The sequence below is a fragment of the Teleopsis dalmanni genome, chromosome 2, assembly GCF_002237135.1.
Source record: "Teleopsis dalmanni isolate 2A chromosome 2, ASM223713v2, whole genome shotgun sequence".
NCBI classification, from domain to species: Eukaryota; Metazoa; Arthropoda; class Insecta; order Diptera; family Diopsidae; genus Teleopsis; species Teleopsis dalmanni.
Genome location: NC_051847.1, coordinates 96261346 through 96289015, shown reverse-complemented (window position 1 = coordinate 96289015; position 27670 = coordinate 96261346). Strand labels below are relative to the sequence as shown.

Below are 27670 nucleotides of genomic sequence, written 5' to 3'. Positions count from 1 at the left end.
AAGTAACAAAACTTCAGAAAAGTGTGCGAACATAAAAGTCAATTACTGCTTTGGGCCAGTTGGTTAAGGTGCGCTGACTCCGAACTTCACATTTGGCAGGGCACGAGTTCAATTCCTGGTACTTGCAGTCTCATGGAACTATTTACGAATAATTAAATACCAGAATTATTTCCAAGACCAGTGATGATGAGTATTTGGCAATACTCGAAACAGCCAAATATTCAATTAATTAAAATAATATAAAATTAATTTATGTTGTTGTAGTTCACTACTGTTTGAAAAACCTCTTTATAAATAAATAAATAAATTGTATCTAAATTGACTTCATTATTTAACCATAATTTATAAATCAGTTCAATAATCGGTTTATCGGTTTAATTATTTAAATATTTGTCATTAGTAATAAAAGCACAAAAGTTTGTAGGTATATATATTAATTCATCTCAGCATTACTAGTAGTTATAAACACATCTCTTTATATGACTGAAAGTTTTTAACAGGAAACCGTTCTGTACACATTTATATAGCAACATTTTAATTATCAAAATTTACTGTTGTCCGTGGAAAACTAGATACTTTTACATATTTTTATTTAATTTTAACCATAAAAATTTTAAGTGAAACTTAATATAAACGGTTTTTATATATAACAGTATAAGTTTACTTTATCAGTAGAATATGTTTTTTTAATGGCAATATTGTAGTCTTTACTGCCATATTGTCATTTACCACGATCTCACAATTATAAATTCGGTCTCAAAATTGACTTAAATATAACTTAAGTTACCAAATTATGACTGTGAATTTAGTCCTTTCTCATAGTAACATCATATTCTGTAATATCCAATAAAATATATCTTTAAAATGATTAACGATTAGTTAAAGATTAAAATGAAGAATACAGTTGTATTATTCTTATCAAATTATACGTATTAGATACTAATACTAGGTGTGTGCCAAAGTACTACGGATATAATGCGTATATATGCTCTTTCACCGCATTTTTTATATGTTCTTTCCTTACCACTTCCTTTTCATACATATATATTATCTATATATAGATGCATATATATTACAGATTATTTGAAAAATTTTTTTAATGACAAAAACCCTTTAGTCACCCCCACCTATTTCTAATACTGAAAATATATCCACCAACATTGCGCACGGCCGTTGCTAGCGAAACTAACAAAAACGTAAGCGAATTAAGATTTATAGCTAGGAATCGTCGACTTTGAAAAAACTTTGTTATAAATAGGCTATAGGATAAGTTCTATGTATATAACTTCACTTTCTATGTTCTTGAAAGGTGACTTTTTCCACTTTTCTTTACGTAAAAACCTTATCTGAACTAGAACAAACATTTAAAAATAAAAGGAAAAAATAAATCGGTTTTGCCATTTTCAAGTGATGTACGTATAGTTTATATTTTTATATATAGATTATCTATTACATTGTTATATAAAATTTTCTTATTTTATAAAATTAATTAAATTTTATTAAAAGTCAATTTAAAATTACCAACTATTTTCCTGTTCATTTTAATTTATTTAATATTCGTTAAAAATAAAATAAACTGTGGCTTAATATTTCAGCTGCTCAGACTATTGTCATAGACTCACTTATATTCTTTTTTATTTACTTAATCATGAAGAAGTATTAAATTAACATAATTTCATATATCTAAGGCACTAAATAAGTTAAGCATTTTAATACTCGCATAATACTGGTAGATGGTAGATGTACCCTCAGAAGTAGAGGCATTGCAAATATTCAGCTTTGAGACATGGTAATCCAATAAAAATCCAATTTTTACAAGGATCAAAAATAGAGGTGAATTTTATTAATATAAAAATGACGATAATAAGATTGCATCTCATAAAATTATAGATGCAAGACAATACTTCGTTTTTCAGTGCACTGGATAAGGAGCACACAAAAAAGAGTGTTAATGGACAGGATGTTGCAAGGGACACTTTGCAGTTGACTGAACGTGTTGACAGTGGCTAAAAGAATTTATACTAAGGGCAATTGACGTTAAAAGTCAACGGATGAAAGAGCTTAGTGTAAAGCCAATAATTTTGTATCCAACAACATCAACACGGACAAAATCAAAATATAACAACAAAAACAGGAGCACAATAAACAAAAATGGCAGCGCAAACACAAGTGCAAGGAATAAAACAAAACACCCACAAGTAGATTTAAGAACACTTCGTGCTGCAAGCTTATAGCGCAACCAACAACCGATAACCAGCAACCAGCAACCAGTAACTGGCAACTAGCAACTAGCAACTAGTAAGTGGCAACTCCTACTATTGGTGTTGCATGTAAAATGGCAGTTGTTGGCTTTCTTGCTGCCATTGTTTGAGTTTAACAAGATTTTTCAGCTTTTGTTTTATGTGGCAAGACTTAACTTTTTCCGTTTTCAAGCAAAAACAAACTTGTTTAAAGAAAAACAAATTAAACATAAATGAAAGCGTCGTAGCCATAGGTGAAATACTAGGAATGACGGGGTGAAGGAAAACAAATTTAATAAATTATATAAAATATATACAACATATAATATAATAGACAGTCAGTCAATATACGTGCATCCATAACTTTTATAGTTTATGAAATTAGTACCCAAAACAAGCTGAGTGCTTTATGAAAGGACTTCAAAATTTTAAATATAAAATTATATTAAAATTTTGTAGAGTTTAGTATCGAAAGCATGTATCAAAATATGAACATAAATAAACATAAACATAAACGGATTCGAATAGCAAAGAAAAGACAAGGACAAAAATTTACACAACGCTGTTTTGAGTATTGTCAAGTGTGGTCAGCCAAATTTCAATAAATTAAATAAATTTTTGTTCTTGTCTTTTTTTTGCTATTCTAATCCGTCTAACTTTTAAATAGTTTCTTTTCGTCACTCTCGGCAAGAAAAAATTAACATTTATAATATAAATAAATTTTATATTTAAATAAACAGCGTGATTCTATAGCATTTGCAAGTTAGTGACTCAAAAGCAGAGATGTTAAAGTCTCCACCAAAAATCTTCTTGCGCTGTGCTTATTGTTTTATTGAACAGAAATTTTATTTCGACAGAAATAATAATAAATGTTCTTTCCAATAGGAATTCGTATAAAAATGTATCTTAAATTTTTCTTAGTTTTTTTTTGTTATTGAATAAATAAAGAAAAGAATATAAATATATTAAATTTTGAAAATTGTTTGCAAATTTTTTGAATCGTTGTAAAAAATTTAATGCAAGACTACAAAGCACAAAAAGGACGAATATTTCAGCTTCAGGATATGCGCAAAACTGAATAAAATAAATAAATAAACTGCCACAAAAAAAAAAATGCAAAAAAAAAAATGAAGCGTAGTTAAAAGCTAAAATTATGCGGAAGAAAAACGCGACTAGCATAAAATATTTTAGGCAAAACGCTAACAACAAATAATGCGAATGTCAGCCCGCTTCAGTTCAGAAATTGTTATTGTTGTTGTTGTTGTTGTTGCTGTTGTTCTATTCCGTTTTTGTTTAATATTTTTATTTGATGTTATTTTATTTTTCATTTTAATAAATTCACTTCACGCGAGAAAATTTTACGTTATTATTTGTTTAACGCTGCGAACACATTTCCAGAGTTGGCTTTGCCACTTTATGAAAAATGTTAACAACTCGGTCCAAACTCCGACTCCATTCGGAGTCGTTTGTTTGCAAGACGCCGTGCTTCCAACCAGATCCTGTTTGTTTGTACACAAATTCCATAAGTTAACAAGTAATTTTCACAGACACAACAAACATGCCAAGCGGATCATGGAGGACTGGAGGACATGCAATGCAGCATTAAAAATCTTGGCGTTCCGAAATTGTTTTCACATTTTCTGCAGTTAAGCTTTTTCCTCGACTTTTCCTTTTTGTTTAATTTTCCTTCCATGTGTACAGTGTTGCATTTATAATATTTGGACATTACGTGAAAGCTACTCCAATACATTTCGTTGGTGTTTTATTGCAGAAATGTTGCAATATTGGACGGTTCCAAATCATGTACTTACCACCTTAAACGGTGGAGCACAATGTGAAGTATGATAAATATATTTACAGAAAAATTATGCAAAATGGAAAACGGATTTTACAAATTCATTATAAATGTTATCCACAACGAAGTCCTGATATAATGCATGATTTAATAATGATTTCGATACAAATCATTTGATAATAGGTATTGCTTAAATCCATCTTTCAGTAGAAAGGTTATGGAAAAGTATATATTTCCGTATAAAGAAGTTATTGAAATACCACCTATATAATCACAGATATAATTTTCTAAAACAATAATTCGAAACATTTGCTAAAGTCAGTTTTGGATACCTAAAAGTATTTCACACAATATGATCATTATAATGTTTTCCAGTTGAAAGTTATAACCATTCACTTTTTATTGCCCCCAAGAGACTTTTATTATATTGATTAGAGTTATGTTCACATATCTAAGCTTCAAATAATACTTTATAAAATATTAAAAATGTTGACCGGATATCAGTTCCGGATCATAGCTACTGGTCAATAGTCACACAGAACTTTCCATAACTTCAATTCTAGTAGATGTGGGCATCTTTTTCGTTTCAGTTAAACTAATTTTTAAAATGATAGTTCAATCATAAAAAGCACATTTCAATCTACATGTATGACATAGAGCGCCTACAATTGAAAAAAATAAAGCAACTGTGAGGTAGCACCTTCCCTTCTCTGTTTAATCCAATAACTATACTCGTTGGATATATTTTGTGATAAATAAGTAGATAGTTGTTGAACATAAGAGACGAAAAAAATGAAATTAATTTACTATTTTCAACACTAACCACTCGCCATTTTAGGGACTCTTTACTTAAAGTGCCTGTCTCTATCTAAACTGCTTATCTCTAACTGAAGTGCTTATTATAGGAAGAAGACGGATTTATTCCTCCACCATTTTCAGAAAACGCCGGTTGGTATTCATCCATTTTGTGGTATATATGTATATATTTTATGCTTTTTCTATTATTGGTATTAAATATTGCTAGCGTTCGCTAACGGACTGCATCTAAGTGACCCGCTTATTCTTGTGACATAGGTTGAGACTGGTTCTTGTTATTTATCGTTTTTAAATGTATATCTAAAATTTCTGAAGATTTTTAATTTCGTACTGAAGAACAACACATTGTTATGTTACATTTTAACGTCTCAATTATATATCATTTTAAGATTGACTATATCGCTTATTATCTTATTTCGGAAACAAAATATGTATTCAGATCCATATAAAGAGAATGTAATAGTATGAATCATGTGTTAAATAAATTCTATATATAAAAATAGTGTATTACATATATATATCGTCAGCTGCTGGATATGTTCTGATACTCTATCCCAGTTTAATCTATGTGGTACCTGTGTAGAAGTAACGATATTCTATTAGTGCACACATTAGGAATTTTTTGTCATCACTTTCTTAAATAATTAAATATTTTTTGTTGCTATTGTTGGAACTTAAAAAATATTTAGTGTTTAAGGTTTGTTGTACAATCTACGGTTTTACATTGGTCATTGGTCATTTAAATTGGTCTTTTTGATCACAGGTTAACATTGGGGAGTATGTCATTTCTTTTATGGGTCTTAAAAGGCAACCAGTGAAAGTTTAATTACGAATATTTAAGAATTACTCAACATAAGTTGTATTTTAACATCAGTTATGACAGAAGTGACTTATGTCAGAGAGAGTTTTCAAAAAGTAGTGAACTACAACAGCAAAAAAATCTTTATATTGTTTTAATTATTTGTAATTGAACTCGTATCTTGCCAAAATTCAAGCTTAAAGTCATTTAACAAAATTAAGCGGTCTTCAATTACTCAAAGAGAAAAAAAAGTTTTTTAATTTTAAATATTTTGAAAACAAAATTTAAAAATAAATATTAATACATAATATTAAAGGATATTATAATCAGTACAAATAAATACAATACATATAATTTTAAATATATACAAATTTTTACTTGTAAGTCACAAAGCTCATTGATTTGCCCATACTAAACTCGTAAGGCAACTGAATCGATCTTGGCGGAGGAACCGCTGGGAGTAATAGGTAAAGTATGATGTGAATAGCTTGTCCTACTTTTGTTTCGGGATCCAGGATGTTAACCAACGAATTCTTGACCCAGTTCATCAACCTATTATTTTCGATTTCATTTTGCAAGACAACAACTTTTTCACGTAATTCCTGAACCTGCAATCTCCACTGTGCTATAGCCGCTTCGTAATCTCCGAAATCTTCATGTGCTGCCTGCAATAGTTCCGATGTGGCTTTCACTGCGTCTATTTTTAATTTTTTTTCACTTATTGCTATCTCCGTTATTGTAATAACATTTTCAATTTTAGTCAGTTTTTCTTTGTTCTTAGTTTTAAGATCATCAATATCGACCACCAGATCGTCTAATTGTGACCTAAGCATAACACCTTTGGCTTGCTCCTCATCTATGAGCATTCGTAGCTTTTCCGTTGAATGATTGCAACCGAACAGTTTGTTTCTCATTTCTGTGAGTATTTCATTAAGACCTTGGCATTCTACGTTCTTCGACTGCAAGTTTTTTTGAAGTATAGATTTTTTCACTAAACGCAAATCGCATTGTTCTGTCAACGACTTCGCAATGCATTTGTTTTCGCGAATACTCTCCAGAACGAAACCTAAATGGACTTGCATATCCGTGTTGCACTTCATTTCAATACGATAGAGGTTGTTTAGTACATAGATTTGATTTCTTGTGTTATTGCAATTTTGTTTGGCCTCTTCAGTTTCTTGTTTCATCCTCTCAACTTCCAAACGTTGTTTGCGCCAAGTGTTCAACATGAGTAAGGAATAAAACTTAATGTCTGATTCACTGTTTCTGTTTGAAGATAGAAGTCCGTGTTGAAAAAAGTATTTAGTTGGTAGTTGTTGCAAAACATCCAAAGCTGAACATGAACCAGTAGAGTCCTTTATAGTCCCAGCGCATCTAGAAGTGATATTTCCCTTTTTTAAAGTAATAGGCGTTTTGCAATTTAGTAAGCGCAAGGTTTTCAAATCAACCAATGAATTCGACTTTTGCAGGCAGAACTCATTAATTTTTGTATCAAGTTGCGATATCGGCTGTTCAGCACTACAATATTCAGATTCTGAATCTGTGGATAATGTCTGTTTCTCTAATTGAAACACCGATAGTGCCTCATTGTAATCTACTTTGTTTACGTGTTCAACTGCTTCTATACCTAAATATACAGTAGCACCCGCTAACGACCTAGAATTATCAGGTTGTTGATCATTCTGTGTGAATTGTGCTTCGACTTCAGTTATTGACTCTATATTGCTTTCTAGCAGTGCACTCTGAAATCCAATAAAAGTGAAAAAAACATTTAAGTAGTAAAATTAGATATTATTAGAGTATTTGGTTTATAAAATATACACACTCGATTGGATTGCTTATTATTGCATGATTCTTGAAGTCAAAAATATTAGTAGAGTTGTTAAATCTAATGAACTTTATGATAACTCAATTATAAAACACAAAATTAAAAAGAATTTAATTTTTTTTAAAATTTTTTCAGAACGTAAAATTGATTAGTGACTTAATGCCGGTTTTATATTTCAAGCATTTTTATATCCATCATTTATAATCACTGGGCCTAATAATTCTTAATCGTTATAAATGTTACAATTTTTATTACCTATCTTTAATTGCAATATTTTAATTATTTTTCAATTTTTTGAAAGATTTATTTTACCGAAAATACAAACCTTGGAAAAAGCCTCTCTTGTTAGCGTATAGTCAGTTTTAGGCCTTCTCTTTAACCTTAGGATTGGATACTCAATGCACTGGTCTGAGTATTTGTCATCATCGGTGATTGTTTTCAATGATTTATCAGTACTTTCCATTTCCTGAGGACATCCTTCGTTTTGAGTGTTTATCATACAATTTCCATTTTTTTTACTAGTCAATTCATTGATTGTTTTAAATTTTGGAACATCACTCTTAAAAAAATAATATTTTTAAATACTTAATAATCAAATAGACAAACAAAACAAATTTATGTAGGATTAGGTGAATGACTAATTAAAGTGAAAAATTTCGATTTAGTATTCAAACCATATTAATTTCAGAAAGTGATTCTTCTGTATAAGCAAAGAAATTATAAAACTTGTATAGATCTGAATGATTCAAAAATATAGACTTAAACATTAACAGAAACAGAGGAAGATTCATAAGAATCATATTTTCTCTTTTGGCATCCTAAAAAGAAAAATATTTACATAAGTTTTAGATAAAATTATAAAACTTTTTGAACTAATTTAATAATTTTATCAATAAAAATCTGGTTAAGAAATGGAAAACAAATCGTTTCTTTCAAATTCGACTTTATGCATCAACAAATTCTCTTTTAGAAGTGACTAACTCTAACTCATTCCAAGATTCTCTTAACTTTTCAATATCTATTATAGACCTATTTGTCTGCATAGTCTGTGCAGCTCAATTAGTGACTATATATTTAAAGTGATCTTCCTTAGACTAATTAATACTACATATATATGGTATAGTCATAGTGACTACGTTTTTAGACTAATATCAAAGTTAACACTTGTGTTCAATATTGCTGGAAAAATCTCCAGTAAAAATATCCAGTTTATAGGAAATTTTTTCAAGAATTATGAATTTATTTAAAGTATCACTAATTAGCTTTTTATTTAATTAGTTTTTGTTTTGAGGCGAGTATTGTATTTAACATCCATCTCTTAGTAGAATAGAATGAAGTCCTGAAAATTATATCAATAGTCCAGCTAGAATAGCAGACTTTTTCTAGTAATAGCACACTAGATATCACAGGCATACAATACCTAATTGTCCTAAAAAACATTGTTTATTATATGTCCCATCTAATTATCATAGCCATCATTGCAGCTAGATTAGAAGATAAGTTGCAGAAGCTAATTGAAAATATATATCGGTATTGTCATTAGTTAATATGATATATTTCTTGAATAATACACAGTTAAAAATGTATTTATAGTTTATTAACAAGTTATCTTCTACTTACTTTTATAGGACTCCCACTTTCGCTCTTATATTCTGAGTTTTCTTTTTTTTTTAAAGTTAATATTGGATACTCAACCTCTCTAATAGAATCTTTATCATTTGTGATAAGTTCAGAACTTACTAGACATTGATCGTCTTCGGATGGAACAAAGTTGCACATGTTTTCAATAGGAGACAGAAGCATATCGCAGTAATGGCCACTCTTGCCGTCTGTAGAACTATGTGCAGCTATCTTATCTTCTGTTTCGGATTCTTTAACTGGTGGAAACTCTGACATTTCACTTTGAGTTGTAAATTCAGATGGAACTAAAATTGAGTTGTGATAATATTAAAAAGTAAAAATTTATTTTGTAATGAATATTTAGAAAAATTGTATGTGTTCATATTAATTTCAATGCTATCTGTATACTAAACATATGTCAAACTATAGTATTTTGTTGAGCGAATTCTACTTATTTGTCATATAGGTATAACCTTTTTTAACACAGGGTTGTATTTAGTTGGAACTATTTTATACAATTAAAGGATTATTCCTTTTTCATAAATGTGTCCAAGATATTTTCTCCTAAGAAGTCAATATTGGCACTGATTGTGAAAATATTCAGAATTTACAATAAGAAGCAAATACGGACTACAGATACAAGCATTTTTGTAATATTTCATAAAATTAGTTTTATTTTGCAAACCTCTTTTAAGTATTAGTATTTCTTTATTTTTAAAAACTTTATACCATGTCAAGGAGGCATTTGATATACGTAGTTTGGTCATAAAGTGGTAAAGGATTCATCTTGAAGTCGGCTAAGCAGTCAAGTAGAAGTCGGTCAAGCAGTCAAGTAGTAGCAGTAGTAGTAGTCAGTCGGCAGCAGTAGTCGATCGTAGATAGTTGGTATTAGAAGTCGGTACTCAGCATCCGTATTATAAATTAACTTGTACATATATTTAATTTTTATATAATATATTTTGAGCTTAACTTTTATATATATATATAAATATTTTTTTCATATTTATGTATTAATCTTTAAAGACACAGATCAGTTTAAAGAACTTTGAACTGTTGAAAGAGCTTTAAACTGATCCGTATTAGATACATGTGCTAGAAATCGCATTGATGGTCTATCTTGTTAATTTCTCTAAATCAAAAGTATATATATATATGTACAGTTTGGTATCATTGTTGACAGAATACACTTATGTGCTTTCGAAAACTCTCTCATACGTTGGTGTATTATTTAAGATACCATTTTTGCAAGAACTTAATGCTGCTTGTATGTCCCAATCTGTATACATTAAACACTGAGCTTTTCTTAAAAAAGTGTCGTATTCAGAGGAGATAGATTAGGGGATAGATTCTAATCTTGATAATGTAATACAAATACAAAAATTTCTTAAATACTGCCCAAAAAAATAATATTTTCTACTATGTCCGGTCCTCTTGGTGCTCCTGGTTATGCCACCGTTTTAATTCTTTTATCGGGACTATCATTACTAATGCCTAAAATATATATTGACAATTCCGTGTTAAGTTCCTTTTTTTTTTGTAATAATAAGTAAACTATCAGTGTTTGTTTAAGATGCTTAGAGTTAATTTTAAGAATTTCATCGTAATCAAGTCAAATGAACATAAGTTTGCATCTATGAAATCGAATGAAAATATTTTTATCAAACTCGAGTTGCTATCAATATTGTACGCACTGCATGTATTGCCATCGCGTGAGATATATGTAATAATTGTTTGTTTATGCGAAAACACAGATGCATGTAAAATGTACAAAAATTCGGTCCTAAATCCTTCACAAGTGCACATTCGATGCGCACGTGAATGTGAATTCAAAATAAGGACGAAATGCAAATGTGACAATGTCACCAAATGTGACAAGACATATAAAAGGGTTCAAATGTATTTGCATAAAATTTTTGCAATATAACAAAAGCAACAACAATAACAACAACCACAACAACAGAATGCAGTTTTACATTAAAGTCACATCCAAATAAATTTATGCACATATGTGTTGTTGCATGTACATTTTTAATCCTTTGTAGCGTTTTCTATCAAAACAAACAATCTGACATTTAATTTAAATTCCTTCACAAATAATTTTGTTTGCACAAACTTTCATCAAAAGGACAAAAACAAAGATGAGTTTTCCGATAAAAAATCTATAAACATTATCGGAATTTTTAAAGTCACTCCATGTAGAGTAGAGTCACTTCATGGGATGAGAGTGTGGGGACCACTATGGAATACTCATTGCTGTGAGAAGTAGCAAGATTAGCATCCCATAAATTGAATTCTATACGTATAGGAATCAGCAGGAGGTAAGTGTCTTTTTGACAGGACAATAGATGTGGGAAATAAATTAATTCCAAATGTTCCGATACTTTGTTCCGCTAAGCTGAGCAACTTTTTCAATTAAATGGCAAAATCGAATTTAATAAAAAATGAAAAATCTTAAAGACTCAAAGACTCAAGATTGCAACTGATGAATGCAACTGATGAATGGTGCGGAATCTGTCCTGTAGTTGATTTGAGTCAATGCAATAGCATTGTTAGCGCATTCAGCAGCAAATGACATTGAGTTTATATTAAGAAAATAGGCAAAATGCTTTTGTGATATACTCAGCTATGAGGCAGTCTGGAAAGCGCACATAGTTTGGCCGATGTTAATGACACTTTGCTGACGTAGCCTGTGTTGCCGCTGAAGGAAATCTGAATTTGCAAAAATACACAACAGACAGCAAAATGCAAAGAGGAGGACAGGCTTTTCTTTGTGTGAATGCACTTTGCTGGGAACAACTAAGAAGAATCGCAAAAATAATGGTAATAAGGAAATAAATGTTGCTGGAGGCGCCAGGGACATGCTCAATACACGTCGCCGTTACTGGCCTATGCTGTTATGGTACAATGATATGCAGCCGAATGAATGCGAAGAAAGGCCGGTGGCAATCATTTCCTCATGACAACAAGACAAGTTTGCGTTTCTATTCTGTTCTCGTCTCGTTTCGTCTCGTCTAGTATCTCGTCTACTATTTTTGAGAATGTCTCGGTTGCATTTGACAAACAAGATTTTCGAAAGTTTCTTAGCAATTTCCTGACATTTCGTTTTCTTTCACAACTTATTTTGTCTCTTTTAAGAATCCATTGAGGCATATAATTAAATTGAAAAGAAAACAACTTACCAATTTTTCAATTCATGTAAAATGTTTTAAATTGGAACTTTGCAGAAACCTATTAAAAAGTTAGAATGCAGTTGAAAACTTTCATCTTCTGCTTTTTATTTTAATTAAATAAAAATGAGTTGTTTCAGAAACAAGAAACAAGAAACTCGTGACTTGCAACAAGGAATTAAGTGCCAAATCAGAATAGGATTTTCTGATTGTGATGCATAAATAATATGCATAAATAATATTGTATCTGACGAATTCTACATATTAAAGTGAAAAGATTTAGCAATTCGTCTCGAAGATATTTTAAGAATTCCTGCATTCTACTTGATTGTCAGGAACTTTGTTAAGATTGTACGATATGCAAAAAATGTATGTACTCCGGCATCATTTTGTAAAATTTCATTCTAAAAATACAAATGTGACACATGCATATTGAACATTTTTTAGAATTCCATATAAGGAATTTGTAAATTGCAATGCAATTCCGAAACAACTTTAAATCGATTGGAACTGAATTATACGACAAATTGCATTTCACAAAATTAAAGAAGAGGATACTAAAATCTCTTTTGGTTTGTATTTGTATTTTTGCTAAGGATATGTAAATGCAGTAATCCAATTTAAAATATTTTGTTAAAAAAAGCATCTACACAATTTTAAGGAACCTGAACTGTTTTATTAATTGGGAATACTTGCAACTTCCAAGTCTTGAATAGTTAATAATTTTAAAATAATTTGATGAAAACAATTTTTTTAATTATTTTAAACACATCACATTGAGAAACTAACGCGAATAATCATGATAAGCATTATTCTATAGAGTTTGATCAGCATCACTGCTCGGGGTGAGCTTTAGCTGCATCAACCAACTTTCTCCATACTGCTTTGAATGTTGTTTTAAACCTCCAATATTGGATACCCATTATTATGATGTCGTTTTATACCTGGCCTACCTCTACTGTGGTCGTTATACGGCATCAAATGGAGTATTCGCTTTTGTGGTCTTCCAGCATTCTGGAAGACCACAAAATGGATCTGACACGATCTGATCTAATGGATCTGATCTATTTCAATAGTTACGACTTTTCGAACTTTACAACATGTTACGGCATCTGTTACAAAAATGTAGTAGCTCTGAGTTTGTGCGCTGCCGCATATCTTCGTGGTTCGGGCGTATGGGACCATAACATTTTCTTAGCCCCTTTATTTCAAAAGCTCTAATTTGATTTTCATCTGCTATCGTTAAAATAAACAATTATGATATCGAAAGCTATAATTCCGATTGTGTTTTGTAAAATTGATATAACAACCCTCGTATATGTATTAGTGTAATTAAGATGCAATTGCACATTAAGATGCAATTTGTATTAGAAACTTTTATACAAAACTTTTAATATAAAAGTCTTTAAGCTGCCAGAATTTGGCTACCCGATGCAAATAAAAGTGAACATTTCCACATGTAAGCAACCCTGAATCCATTTCAGTTGCACAAGTTTGCCAATTTACTTGCGGCAATCATGGCAATTATTGGTGCAACTTCGTTTTGCGTTTGGTTCCAGCACAACCAACTCAAAAATTATTCCAAATTCTATGACATTCAGAAAATTTCAGAAACAATTTGGGAAAAAATACTTTCTTTTCACCAACACCAGCCAAGAATTCTACACATTTACAAGATCCTGCGGAGTGAGAGTCAAGCGAAGTTGCAACTTCATTAACAGCAGCTTGTAATTGCTCTAATAGAAATTAGCAGTTTGTTTTGGAGTTTGTTTATTGTTGCAATAGCAACGAAGTTATAAAGTTTCTTTTCGGTTTATGTATCCTTTGAACAGTTTCCTCGGTTTAACAAGAATTTATGTCACAAATTTGTTTAGATTTAATTGGCCAAGGAGTTGCTGAAAGGGTAGCTAAAATGTCAAACTTAAGTTTAAATTAAAGAAAATTTACAAGTTTTTCATATCAGTCATAAGAAATTATAATTAGTTTTTATTAAAAATATTAGTTTTACACTATATTCTGTATTTCATTGGGTAACGCTACTAAGATTAACACAATCTAAAATGCTTTTAGGAACTTACAACCTAAAACACTTTAAGGTCCAGTGAACTCAGTAAGCAAACCAAACTGCAAGTCCTTAACACAAATGTAAAATCCATTTTGTACTATCGCTGTGAAAATGTAAGCTTTTCAGACATATAGAGAGAATGATGAAAATATTTGTCAACAAATGTCTTCGTAGAGTTCTCAAAATATGGTAGTCAGATCAAATATCAAATGAACAAACTGAGATAAAAATGAGAAAGTGATAGTGAATAGATCATACGCTTAGACAAGCAGAAGCAGAAGACTTGGTGCGGAATAAACTACTACATGCAAAGAAAAAATGTCTACGTCTAACGCATATATAAAAAAATTGATCTTACCATTAGCTGAAAATATGTCAATTTTACTTAAAGAACAGAAGATATTGAAATTGATATGAACCCTCATTAGTTTAAACGGTAATAATTATGGTTAACGTCAAACAGATGAGAGTGCAGAAGACCATATTTTTTGTGTTTTAGCGAAGAAAACCTTAAAATATTCTTGATATATGTTTGACAACAAATCGGTTAATATGATCGGGTTTCTTGCACTAAGGTTCAGAAAGAATATTGTTACTGAGTTAGTTGATTTAATGCTTTGAATTATTTCATGCATTATTAAGCCTCTGACAGACGACAAAAAAATGTTATTCTATATAACCGATATTCCATACATATATATATAGTTAACTTATTTTTTAAATTTATGCAACTTAGAAGAAATCTGTGAATTTAATTCGAAAAAAAGAATAAAATATGAAGTATAATAATAATAACAACAATATTTCTTTTAAGTTGTGGTTATAAACAACCGATAATATAATATATAATATATATATCTTGCAATTTATCGATAGTATTTATTGATTAATTAGAATAGTATAGTTTTATATCAGACAGTTGGAAACATCTTTAGATATCCAAGCTGCTGACACCAGAAGTTTGTAAATACCTTATATATATTGTTACTGTCTATTAGAAGTATATACTTTTTAGTAATATTTAGATATAAAATTTAGATATAAGTATATAGGGTACCAAAAAAATGCAATGAGGTTTTTCTATTAATGCCAAAAACGAAACAAAACAATCCCCGAATTTGGTAATTACGAATGCTGCAACATTTGCAACTAAAATTGGTGTTAACTGCACATTTTTCTGTCTTCTATTCTCATCATATGATGTGCACAATGTGCACAATATGTGAAGAGGAACTCGTTCTTTGGAAAAAGAGAGGATGAATAAATTAGCTAGAAGACGTCGATTGAACTTGGTTTTCATCGCAAAAGTTTTAACCCTTTTTTAGGATACAACTTTTCATACAGCAATTGCTGCAAGGTTTTGTTTTAATATATAAGTATACAAACAAGTGTATAAATACATCCATATATTCGACTATATATAAGTATATAAATATGTGTATAAATTATTTAGAGAAAAATACAAGGGAGCTGAGTGCAACATCTGCTTACAATCAGTAGAAAAGTTTTCACTAACGAATTAAAATTAAATGTTTGTCTTCGTCTCAACTTTCAGCTGTTCGTCTTCAATTCTGTATGAAAGGATGTAGGAGAGTTTGTTGGTTGGTGCAAAATATGAAGGAGTATGTCCTTATACTGGTGGTGAAGTATGTGTGAACATGTACCTATACGTCTGAGCGAATATCTGTTTTTCGTCTATGTCAAGTGCAGTTTTCTTATTGTGAAATTCGTTATCCTTTTCAGGTTTTCTATGTAACATCTTTTGATTTTTCTGCAATTTTGCTTTTCTTTTTGGTTTGTAAACAAAAGGCTCGTTATGTGTCGAAACGTGGCGTACAGTTTCCCAAAATGTCGTGAAAGTTTTGACATGTCATGTACTTCTTGAAAGTAGATTCATGTCTTAAGATATCGTATTTGTTCATTTCATTTTTCATATTTTTTATTTATTACATTATGTTTTTATTTTTTTAAGTAAGAAGCAGCGCAAACAAAATTTCATTCAAAACTGAAAAATTTTTAAAAATTTTAATAAGATAATCCATTATGTACTTGTTTTTGTATGTTTATTTCCTTGTGACTATTTAAGATCACACTTACGAATGATGCTTTTGCCCCATATCTCATATGGTTGTTAGTCCATGTCTCCATTTGCAATGAAAAGGAAAATAACTTATTTTATTATGGGTTAGAAATTTTTCAAAATCATTGGAAAACATTTCTTTAGTTCAATCGAAATGAAGATATATTTTCATTTTAGTAACAAATCTATTTTTGTAGCCGGCTTATATAATACAATTACTGCTTACCTTAACCAGAGATTATATAGCATGTTACATTAACATATTGTAATATCTAATGATTAGCAATAGACTTTAGAAAAACAAATTTACCAAAAAAAAGAAATTAGTTTCGCAATTTTTTCAAAACAAAATCTCAAGTAGTTCAAATAAGATTAGAAAAAAGATGTATAAATTGATATTCAGATGACAATCTGAATACATCTGGATAGTAAGCTAACCTGGAAATCACACATGATAAAAAAACGTAAGGCCCTGGGTCTTAAATTACGAAACTTATTTTGGTTCCTCAGCCGAAACTCCAAACTGTCACTCGACAATCAGCTGCTTATACACTAAAACCTATATGGAGTTATGGGGCCCAATTATGGGGTACTGCAGCAGACTCAAACCTGGCAATTATCCAGCGTTTCCAAACATTGCGAATGATCATAAATGCACCTTGGTATATAACGAATGAACAGCTGCATAAACAATTACATGTTCGGACAATCAAGGAAAAAATGGCCAGTATTTTAAAGAATTACGCTCATCGCATATATATGCACCCAAACCCGCTGGTTACACACCTGATGTCCCCTTCCAACACTTTTACAAGGCTCAGAAGAAAAACAACGAGAGATATTTAAGATATGTATATGTTACACACTGTTATTTTAAATATATATGGATATGTCACTGGGCATAGTCCATACGTGTCTTTCTTTTTTACTGAATAATTATTATTACGATTTATAATTATATATATTACTTATTGTCATTCATACCTGACAGATTGTAAAAAAAAAAATGGATTTCAGACAACAAAAAAAAAGATGACAATCAATCTAGAAGCCAATATATTACTATATTTAATAAATAATCAGCAAGAAGAGAAAATATTGAACATCAGCAAAGATCTTCTTGAAATCCCACAGACGTATGATTGTTGTTGAACAGTTTAGTCAAACACGTCTGTCTAGCGATATTAAAATTTCTGTCTATTTTAAAGTAATCTGAGAAATTATAGAAAGGAACTTGAAATTAAGTTTAATTTACTTAACATATAAATATAAATATAACACAATATTCTCTGATATTTAATGTTGGTACATTTCACATCACATAACCAGTACCACATATCGTTGTTCTTACTTATATGATTACATAATTAAGATTCTAATACTTTCACAAATTTTCTATAGGTGTATCAACACCTTTAGAGTAGATATATTAACTAATTTTCTTTCATTTGAGTCAGTAAAAAAAAAATTGAGAGGGTATATCTAGAACTTAGAGTAGAGCGTCTTAATATGGTATTCAGATAATCCTTTTGCTAAAAAGGAACCATATCAATGTAAGTGCAATATCGATGTGTTTATTTTAACTTTATATAAACCTATCAATATCAAAGCACCGCTATGCTACTTAATAGCCAGACAGCAATAAAGGCACTCACTTTCCTTAAGTGATAAAATTCTGTTGAAGAGTTTAGCAAACCAAAATATATTTCGTCAAAATAATCTTATATGGACCCTATGAGTTCGGGTAACGTATAAAATGCTGTAGAAAACCAGACATACTTGTTTAAAGAGTGCAACCACATTAATTATATTTAGTCATTTTAAGCAGTTGAATAAAAACTGCTTAAGAATCCCAACAAGGTGCTATAGGTTGTATTATCATTTTCCAAATATTGGAAAACTACTTGAAAGGAATTTGTATATTTTATGCGAAATAAAATGGTACCGCAAAACTGGTTTTAGAAATCTCTCCGGCACTGATGCATAAACGAATGAAACACATTTGTGATGTCGGATGTCTCATTTCGGATGTCTCATGTCGGATAAAAAAATATGACTCGTGAAAGTAAATGCATGACTTGAATTTATTGACGTAATAAGACCTGAAGAACTAATCTATACTTAAATACGGATACAATAGACCATTAAGTACTTTATAACTTTGAAATCATGATGTTGGATATTATATATATAAATATTAGTGGACACAGATACATTGAAATTTTTTGTACATACAAGTATACCTTATTTTCGATAACTATTATCGACATTTGAATAACTTAGCCCAACATATGTAATTATGTCAGTGATTATGAGTTCATACAATTCTTTAAGACGAACCAAATCAAGATATTATACTATTACGTTACTAAGCAAGGTTTAACGTATCTAAACTTTTAGCGAAATTATGAAATGATATCTTATGACGAGATTTACTTCAACTTATCCTTAATTAAAGAATGGTGTTTTTTTTGAAGAACAAATTTGTATGATGTACAGAAATCATTTCTATAAAGACTACATTTGTAAATTATTTAAATTTATCACAAAATTTACAGCAACTCCTTTTTATATTAATTTTACTAAAGTTGGTCAGAAAATACTGCTCTGCTATCGCCTGTTCGTCTTTAGTTAACATTCCATATCACGTAACCATGACTAACGTACGTGTTTCTATTAAAGCAGATACTTAAACCTCTATTCTACACTTTAGGAAGGCATGCTTAGTTCAACTGGGATTTTATGTAGAATTTTTAGTCTGAAGTTGATTAATAAAGTTCCATTCAAAATGGGATAACATATAAATTGTGCGTAACAAAATACTTAATCTATCTTAGATATTTATATACGGATGACTGTTAGCATATTATGTAGACATAGTCGGTAAGTTCATAACTTGTGCTGAACTTAAAGCAGTTATAATATTAAGTAAACTGTGAGTAATTAATCATTAGAAAATATTTGGAAGCAAGCCTCAGCTATTTGGAAAGCAGAAGACAATTCAGATAATAAGTATTAAAACCTTTCTCTTTATTTTCTCTTTGTATTTATTTTTATTTTTATTTAATGTTACAGCAGAATAAGTTGGCAACACACAAATTTCAACTTTATCACAATTATGAACTTTGCGTACATTTTCCACGTGAATATTTTATCAGTTCATCTGCAAAATGTTTATAACGCAAACTATCGCACACAGATGTTCGCAGGTGCCTCTGCAATTCCTTGCAACCGGACTTGTAAATCCGATTATCGAATCATGAAACCGATTACTTCTTCTGTTCATTACGTTCGGTGTGCAACTAGATTGTATGTTAACACATTTTCAAAGAAATATGGATAAATATTTGATACATAAATGCAAGAAAGTCAAGTTTTGATTATATTCGTTGAGAGCATGTGAACAAAGGTGAAGGTAGAAAGTAACCATTTCGCAATGTTTGAAAGTATTTATTTGTACATCACTACCGGCATTTATACATTTTTCCAGCTTTAAGCAAATAAATGACGAGTAATATGTAAAGTTTAGCTGCAAGACTTTCTTCCAATTGATGATATTCTATAAATCAAAATTATTTACTGATTTCGAGAAAAGTTTCATTTCTTTTATTTTATGAAAATTTGTTTAACATTTAAAGAATTTCTAATATTTGTGTAAGACAACGGAACAAAACTGCTCTTGAATTTATCGCATTTGAAGAGCTAAAAGGAAAATTGGTTTTCCGATTATTTCAACTACATACTGTCATTCGATTGTCATATTGTTTTCAAAACAAGAACAAATATATATGAAATGAAGGGAGTGTAATAAAGGAATTTGGCCACATAAAATATTTCTGGCTTTGTCCACAATTTTTGTATAAATATCAGATTTTTTAGTTCTATCTTCAGTTCACTACTCACTATTTCATTTACAATATGTTAATGAACAGTTTGACGCAGTTATTATATTGAGATAGTTATAAAAACTTATGAACCTGAGACTTGAACCCACTAAAACCACCTCTTAGAAATTAATATGGAAGATTGCAGCCGCGTGTAGCGGATACAACCCCATTTAATCAAGAGAGAGAAATTAGAGCAAGATGCTTAATATCTAGCGAAGTAATAATAATAAACGTCTTCCGCCTACAAAAATCTATGTCCATGCAATTAATTCTTAACCATCGGGAACAAGAAGAAGCCGTTGAGTGCCAAATCAGAATTATACGGCGGATGATCCATTAATTCGATTTTTTGAATATTTATTATTACGCGAGATGTTGCTCACACATCTCCCATCACACATCGCATTGTCTTGTTGTTGATAGAGAATGTTCGAACTGCGCTTGTTTGTTTTCCGTATTGCACTAAAGACATCCGATAAACAAATGGTTGTACACCATTCGGAATTGACCGTTTTACGTTCCTGTAATGGTATAGTTAGTGTAGTTGCCACATGACCAATTTTCCCGAAAAAGCAAATGACCATTTGTTTCAAAGTACTTCTAGCGTTAACAACTTTTGTTGGATTTCGTATTTGTTGTTCATCTTGAAATACTAATACAGTCGACTGTTGTTTATGTTTCGGCTCATACGCATATATCCATGATTCGCCACCTGTTACAATACGTATAAGTTTTTTAAAGCTCCACCATTGTACGTCTTGAGCATTTACGTGCACCAATCGACACGACAACATCCGTCGTTTTGAGATTTTGTCAAATAATGGGTGATCTAATGAGAACAAACCTTTCTCACGACTACATGATCATGACCTATTTTATATATGCTGGTGGAACTAATACTCTGGGCTGCCCTCAATCTCACAGTATGTCGCATGACGAGCTTGCACTATTCGTATCAAATTTTGCACAGCATCAATGACTGAAAAAGTTTATTTTTACAGAATCACAACATTGCAATTATGTGAACGAGTTGTGATTATATATATATCATATATATCATAGATTATATATATCATAATTAGCTCAGCTTCAGTTTCAATTCATCAGCTGAAGACTGCCCTCAAATGTCTGAAATAATCAAAAGTTCGACAAGGAGAATGACTATACGCATACGTATATAACTACAATATTACTTGGAAGTGTCTTTCATATAAGATTAACTATACTTTAAATAATTATATATGTTATAATTATTATAGCTTTAATCTAGTTAGCTTAATAATGTTAAAAAATTTTTTTTGTCAAACCTGCCATAAAAATCGTTTCTTTTAACAGAAAACTTAGCCGATTACGATTTCCATTGGAGAGTATACCACTAATCCGATTTTCATAATTATTTTTCTTCATTTTTCGTTTTTAGAAAGTTTTGAACGAATTGGAGGGTCTTTGTTTTCTGCTCTTGCTTATGTAATTCCTTTTTCAAGTCGGTTTTAACAACAGTAATTCTTTCCTGCAATTTTTTGAGCCTTTCCTTTACCTTTTATAAATGACAACACAAATTACTTGAAATATGAAATTAACATAGATAAATAAATTAATTACTTCGGACCATTGATCAGTGGTAATTCCAGTATCAATAGATGGGGCAGACGATAACTTACGACTGCAAGCAAAAAGATAAATAATATTTGCCGGTAAGAAATTAAAGATAATTATTGCACCTACTTTTGTAGTGGACCTAAAATATAACGATTAAATTTTAATAATAACAAAAATTTTGACATTCTGACCTAAAACGGAAATAGTTATTAGATTTCAGAACAACATCTATAAAAAAAAATTATTATGAGAAAATAAATTTCGTATTTCGTTTGTAATTTTAATTTATTAAATATTTGAATTCTTAGCTTTCTTGATTTTTATAACTCAATTCCCAAATTTCTACAGTCTAATTACTTAATTTGGATGAAATTAAAGTTAAACAGAAAGTATCGTCACAGTACGCCATAAAGTTAATCCATACTTTCTTATATAAATACGTATTTTGCCAATATATATCTGACTGTTATTTTATTGTCAATTTTTGAACAACGCTTCAATGTCAGATTTTTAGTAAAGTCGGGTAAATCCAATAGCTTATGATTTAAATTGATTAATGGCTTATGAATTGATATTGATAAATGTTTCTCTCTATGCTTCATAAAAGTCTAAGATGTTAGCCTCTTGTGATTTTCTATATTAGAAGTAGTAGTTATCAGGAAAGTACTAATAAAAATACCAAGCCAAAAATAGTTAACTTACAGTTATTTATATATTGACTTGAACCTTTGATTCCTTGCCTTCCAACTTAAACATGTCCCAAATATATTATATCTAATGCTTCTAATTTAAATAATATTGCTTAGAAAGATTAATATATTTGACAGCCAATTCTTTCCTCTTAATTCTCTAGAAAATATGTGTATTATTTGCAGATCTATCCATCTGAGATGGCTATATTGACCCATCTTCTAGAATTCTCTTCATACCATAATCAAAGAAAGACTATCACGAAAGGTGTGGCACATTCTGTTTCTGAAAAAATACATAAATGCAGAAAAGTTTCTACAAGCTATGTTGATCTATAAGATAACCTGCAACGTGTCTACTGAGACGGAATCCGTTACCGTATCAGCTATTTAACATATTGGTTACCTGAAGTGATATGTAAAACATGGCTGTTGACTCTATTTGGTTCAATTTTTATATTTGGAGTAAGTGGATAAAATTTAAATGAAAACCAGATTAACAAGACAATTGTGTACAGAGAACAGACATTGTTTGCTTATCCTGTTGAGGTGATAACGCAGGCTATGGTGACTTATTAGATAACATGCTAAGAGCATACTGAGGAGGCATACTTAGCGTGTAAGCTCTTTAGCCTGGTGGCTATCCGGAGTGTTACATAAATATTGAGTGTCAACTTGTTTTCATTAAATTTATATATACACAGTAGGTGGATAAATCCTATTTCAAATGCTTTCACTATTTTAACCAACATCCTTCCTTTATATAGGTGACTAATAATGGTGACTATTATTAGTTAATGGTAACTAATACATAAGTTAAAGTCGAATGATCATTTAATATTTTATACTTAATATAATTATATCCACATTTCAATTTCTAAGCACTGTAATGATACGAATATCAAATATTCTCAAAAGAAAGTTCTGAATAAGAAAGCAGTTAATTATTAAAATATAATGCATCCATTTCTGATTATCCACTTCCTTAGCTTTTACCGGTTATAATACCATATCCTGGTCCATTTCTTGTCTATAAAAATTGTTAAAATCAAGCAAACATTTTGTGGAATCCAACATTTCACCCTAACGAAGCGTTGATTTTGAGAGGACAAATTTGATAGAGATTTTTCGTACAAAAAGTGTCAAGCTTATTTCGTTAGCCAGAATTACAGAAGCCAAATTTGATTTGAGACTTCAATAAGTCCAACACAAAGCGAAAATTTAATAATAAAATTTATTCAAGAAAAAATAAAAAAAAGAAGAAATAGCACATTCAGAATCAATAGTAGATAATTGAGGTTAGTTATTGGTCGAAACGATATTGTGTTCACAAGTGATAAGGAATGTAAAACTTATAATTGCAAATGTCAAGCACGTTCCATGGCTCATGCCAACCGATGATGATGATGCGCTTCCATCTAAGCCTTCAAATACAAAAGCACAAAATTTTCTAAAGAAAACTATGAACAAACTTAAAAGTTATCTCCTTTCTGTTTCATAGATTTCTTTTCATTTCGCTACGATTCCATTCGATTCCATTCGATTCGAAGCGATTCGATTCGATTCGTGTCTCTTGTTTTCTTCTCCTGCCCTCATTCCTTAACGCCTTTTTTATACGGTTATTTTCTTTATTATTGAAGTCACTGATAGTTCAAGGCAGACGTGTGGAACGCATTTTAATACACCAACTTCAAGTAGCAGAATAAAATTAAATTTATTATCTTCAGAATTGATTTTGTGTGCCTGCTGCCGCATGAGTGCTTCCTCGAGTTGGCTCAATTCTCAGAAGCTCGGAAGCTCAGAAGAACTACGGGCAACCGAAACGTATTTTAAAATTGCAACGATACTCGTATTCAATTTAAGGCTGTTAGCCTTCGTTTTTGGCGGATACTTGTTGTGTTCCCATTTCCAATTCGGTTTCAATGGCTTTCAGCTTTCATTGAGATTTTATCGTTAATTGTTAAAATTTTATTGATCTTCTTTTGCGCTTTCACATTTTAATATTATTTCTTATTTATTGGACCACAACACACTAAAATCGTTTAAGCTTCATTTCCGGTTAAATCAGGCAATAGATAATACGAGTATAGCTGAGAGTTTCATTTAGAAAAATAAATGAAAAGTTTAAAGAAACAAACCGTTTTAAAAAATTCTTTATCATTTCTTCTATTTTTGTCAGATTAGAATTAAAGTCAGAAATTTCGATAAGAATTTTTAAATTGCGTTCAATTTCTTGCTATTCCGGTTAGTCGCTCCTCATTCATTATTCATTTTGTTCATAGAAGCGTATCAAGCAAATATGAACTAAAATTTTTTCGTCGTAGTAATTTATTCCATACACACGTTCCCATAATTCATCACGGCTTCACATTAATTGGCTCAAGGCAATGCTGAGTGTTACCTTTGCGCCACGCATTCGAATCTCTCTTAGCAAAATGGCAGATTCACTATTTTTAGGAGGTGATTTGACGTCACATATTAAATAATGTTTGAATTTCATGAAATCATATTAAGTAAAACCCATATCTCTGCAATATGATAAGTTGGGTTGTTACAAGAAAATGCTACATATTAGATCACGAATACATCTCATTAGATAATGACATTGCTTTAAAACAGAATTCATTATCTTTTGCACAATTTTTATAAAAATACACGAGTACGAGTATATGTGAACAGCTATTTTTATAGCAATATTTTGAAAAATAGGTATTCTTATTCTTATATACCTCGTATTTGTGATATAAACGTATATGCAGCGGAAGTATTATTTTATGGTTTAAATGCTAAGCCCACAAATATCCGATATATTGACTTTGCGTTTGAATTATTTTATCTGTATTAAAAGTTTTTTTTTTTTTCATCTGATAGGGATTATAATAATTATAATACATATTTCAAGAAATCCAATTATTTTACTGATTATTATAAACAACTGAATCAATTTTAAGGTTTCATATTAATAGAGATGTTTCGAAAAGTAGTGAACTAGAGCAACAAAAGTTATTTTTATATTATTTTAATTAATTGAATTTTTGGCTACCATACACCTGTTTTGAGTATTGCCAAATACCCATCATCAGTAGTCTTGGAAATAATTCTTATATTTCATTATTCGTTGCATATTAATACAAAATCAAGTAGGAATAATGCAATAGATTTCATATACAGTAGTGCCCATATTTGAAAAAAATAATATTAAAATTTTCTTATAAAATTACTCAAAATGGGTGTGTGATTGATGCCAACTGATTAAAAGCAGAAACATATTGACTGTAAGAGTCTGACATATGTAAGCATCATAAGAAATATTGACTGAAGCATTATGAGTAATCGTGGAAGAATCATATGTCTAATTCTGTCAGTAAGTAGGCACAAAGATGATAATTAATGAAACGTGACCAAATAATTAAAGTTATATCAGTCTATCAAAAAAACTATTGCATATGCATATGTCTTGGAATTTACTGTTTAGTTAAGATACCCATTGCTAAAAGATTGAATCTTTCTTTCAACTATACCTGTCGCAGTTGTTGAGAAGACAATGAAAGTCTCTTCCATCTGCTTTGTTTCTATCCGACATTGTGCGGCGCCGCCTTTCCACTTTAGGGGCTTTCTTTTTTGAGAATCTTGGTCAACTGCAAGACCTCACCTTGAATAGCATTATAAGCTTTGCCAAAGGTTCGAAATGGTTCTAAACCTCTGACTTTATCTATATTCGGTAACACAATCGGCCTATAAACAGAAATAGTCTTCTCTAGTCAGTGTTATTGGTCTAGTTAGTGGTTTGTTATCGCTTGTTGGTAGTGCCACCTTTATTCACATATTTAGCCACTTAGACCTTTCACCGAAGATGAGTATGTCTTTACTTACCGCATTTTTAGATCAGCGCGCACCAAATCAAACACCTTTCTAGTCAGTACATTTTCATGTATTTCTATGACATGACTATGTACCATTGATATATGCAAAAAAGTAGTAATCGACTGTTTGGCTGAAATCTGTGGCTAAAATCTATTCTTTAATCAATTGTTCTTAATAAATAAAATGAATAAAGTTAGTATTCATGATATGTTTTAAAATGATCCATTTCACGCAAACTTTAAAAGCATGTACTGTTATTCAGCTCAGTAAATAGAGACCTATTTTGAAGATTCGTATAAATCATGCTGTAAAAAAGCCACGGAAATATCAGATAGATATTGATGAGAGCGTATTTGAAAATATATACAAAAGCAAAAAATGTTTCACCTTATAGTGAAGTTGCATTGACGGATACTACATTGGATACTGCATATAGCGAGTTTTCTGTTATGATAATTAATTATTAATTAAGGCCTTCTTATTTGAATATGAAAACTTATTTCATGCTATAACAAAGCAGATTAGACCAGTATCTGCATTGGTTAACATTTTATTAGAATTAGAGAGGTTTTCGAAAATTTGAGAAAAAAAATAAATTTCCAGCGAAAACCTTTTGGAAAGAATTAGACCATGACAAAATAAGTATAATAGGTATAGAGAGTTTTTTTTTCATTGTTTTTTTTTCTTGATTTAATAAATAGTAGTATTCATTTAATGAAACTCTAGTCTTCTGATTTTGACACAAAATAGGTTACGTTAGTAAAGCAATAGTTTTGGACAGTTATAATCGATTTAACCCCATTAATTGCTTTGCTCAATTCTAAATGTAGGTTTGATATAAAAATAAAAATATGAGGTGTCATGAGACATGATCTATTAAAGACCACCAAATTCAGACATTATCATAAGATTTATTACGTGTAACAACTGTTACAATCAATTCTCTTAAAGGTTTTTGGTGTCTCTTTCAAACGGTTTAATAAAACATGTATATTAGATCACACTCACAACAGTGAATTTAGTTTGAATTCTTGAAATGATAAGTGCGATAAGACATTAACTATATCATCACCCACTTCTAAAAACAATTATATATAAACAAAAGATTGATAGTGATAACCAGTAGCTCGTTTATGTAAATCGTTCGAGTTAAACTCGAACGATTTCTTTCGAAAAGTTCTCACTTGCTTTTTCTCACTTCTTTCGAGTTTGCTGTTTATG

At 30.4% G+C, this 27670-nt stretch overlaps 1 protein-coding gene across 2 annotated transcripts; it reads right to left on the bottom strand.

Moving 5' to 3' along the window:
• Positions 1-5971: 5971 nt before the first annotated feature.
• On the bottom strand, positions 5972-22160 carry LOC119685291. 2 transcript variants are annotated; one of them, XM_038099533.1, is made up of 7 exons: positions 22088-22160; positions 22023-22035; positions 21900-21960; positions 21605-21834; positions 9099-9403; positions 7804-8037; positions 5972-7392 (listed from the first exon to the last, which is right to left on the bottom strand). In XM_038099533.1, exons 4-7 carry the CDS (start codon positions 21702-21704, stop codon positions 6025-6027), a joined length of 2007 nt encoding a protein of 668 aa, XP_037955461.1. In that variant the 5' UTR covers positions 21705-21834; positions 21900-21960; positions 22023-22035; positions 22088-22160; the 3' UTR covers positions 5972-6024. The 2 variants fall into 2 exon arrangements, with proteins under 2 accessions (XP_037955461.1, XP_037955460.1); XM_038099532.1 differs by having other exon boundaries at positions 22023-22151.
• Positions 22161-27670: the final 5510 nt, after the last annotated feature.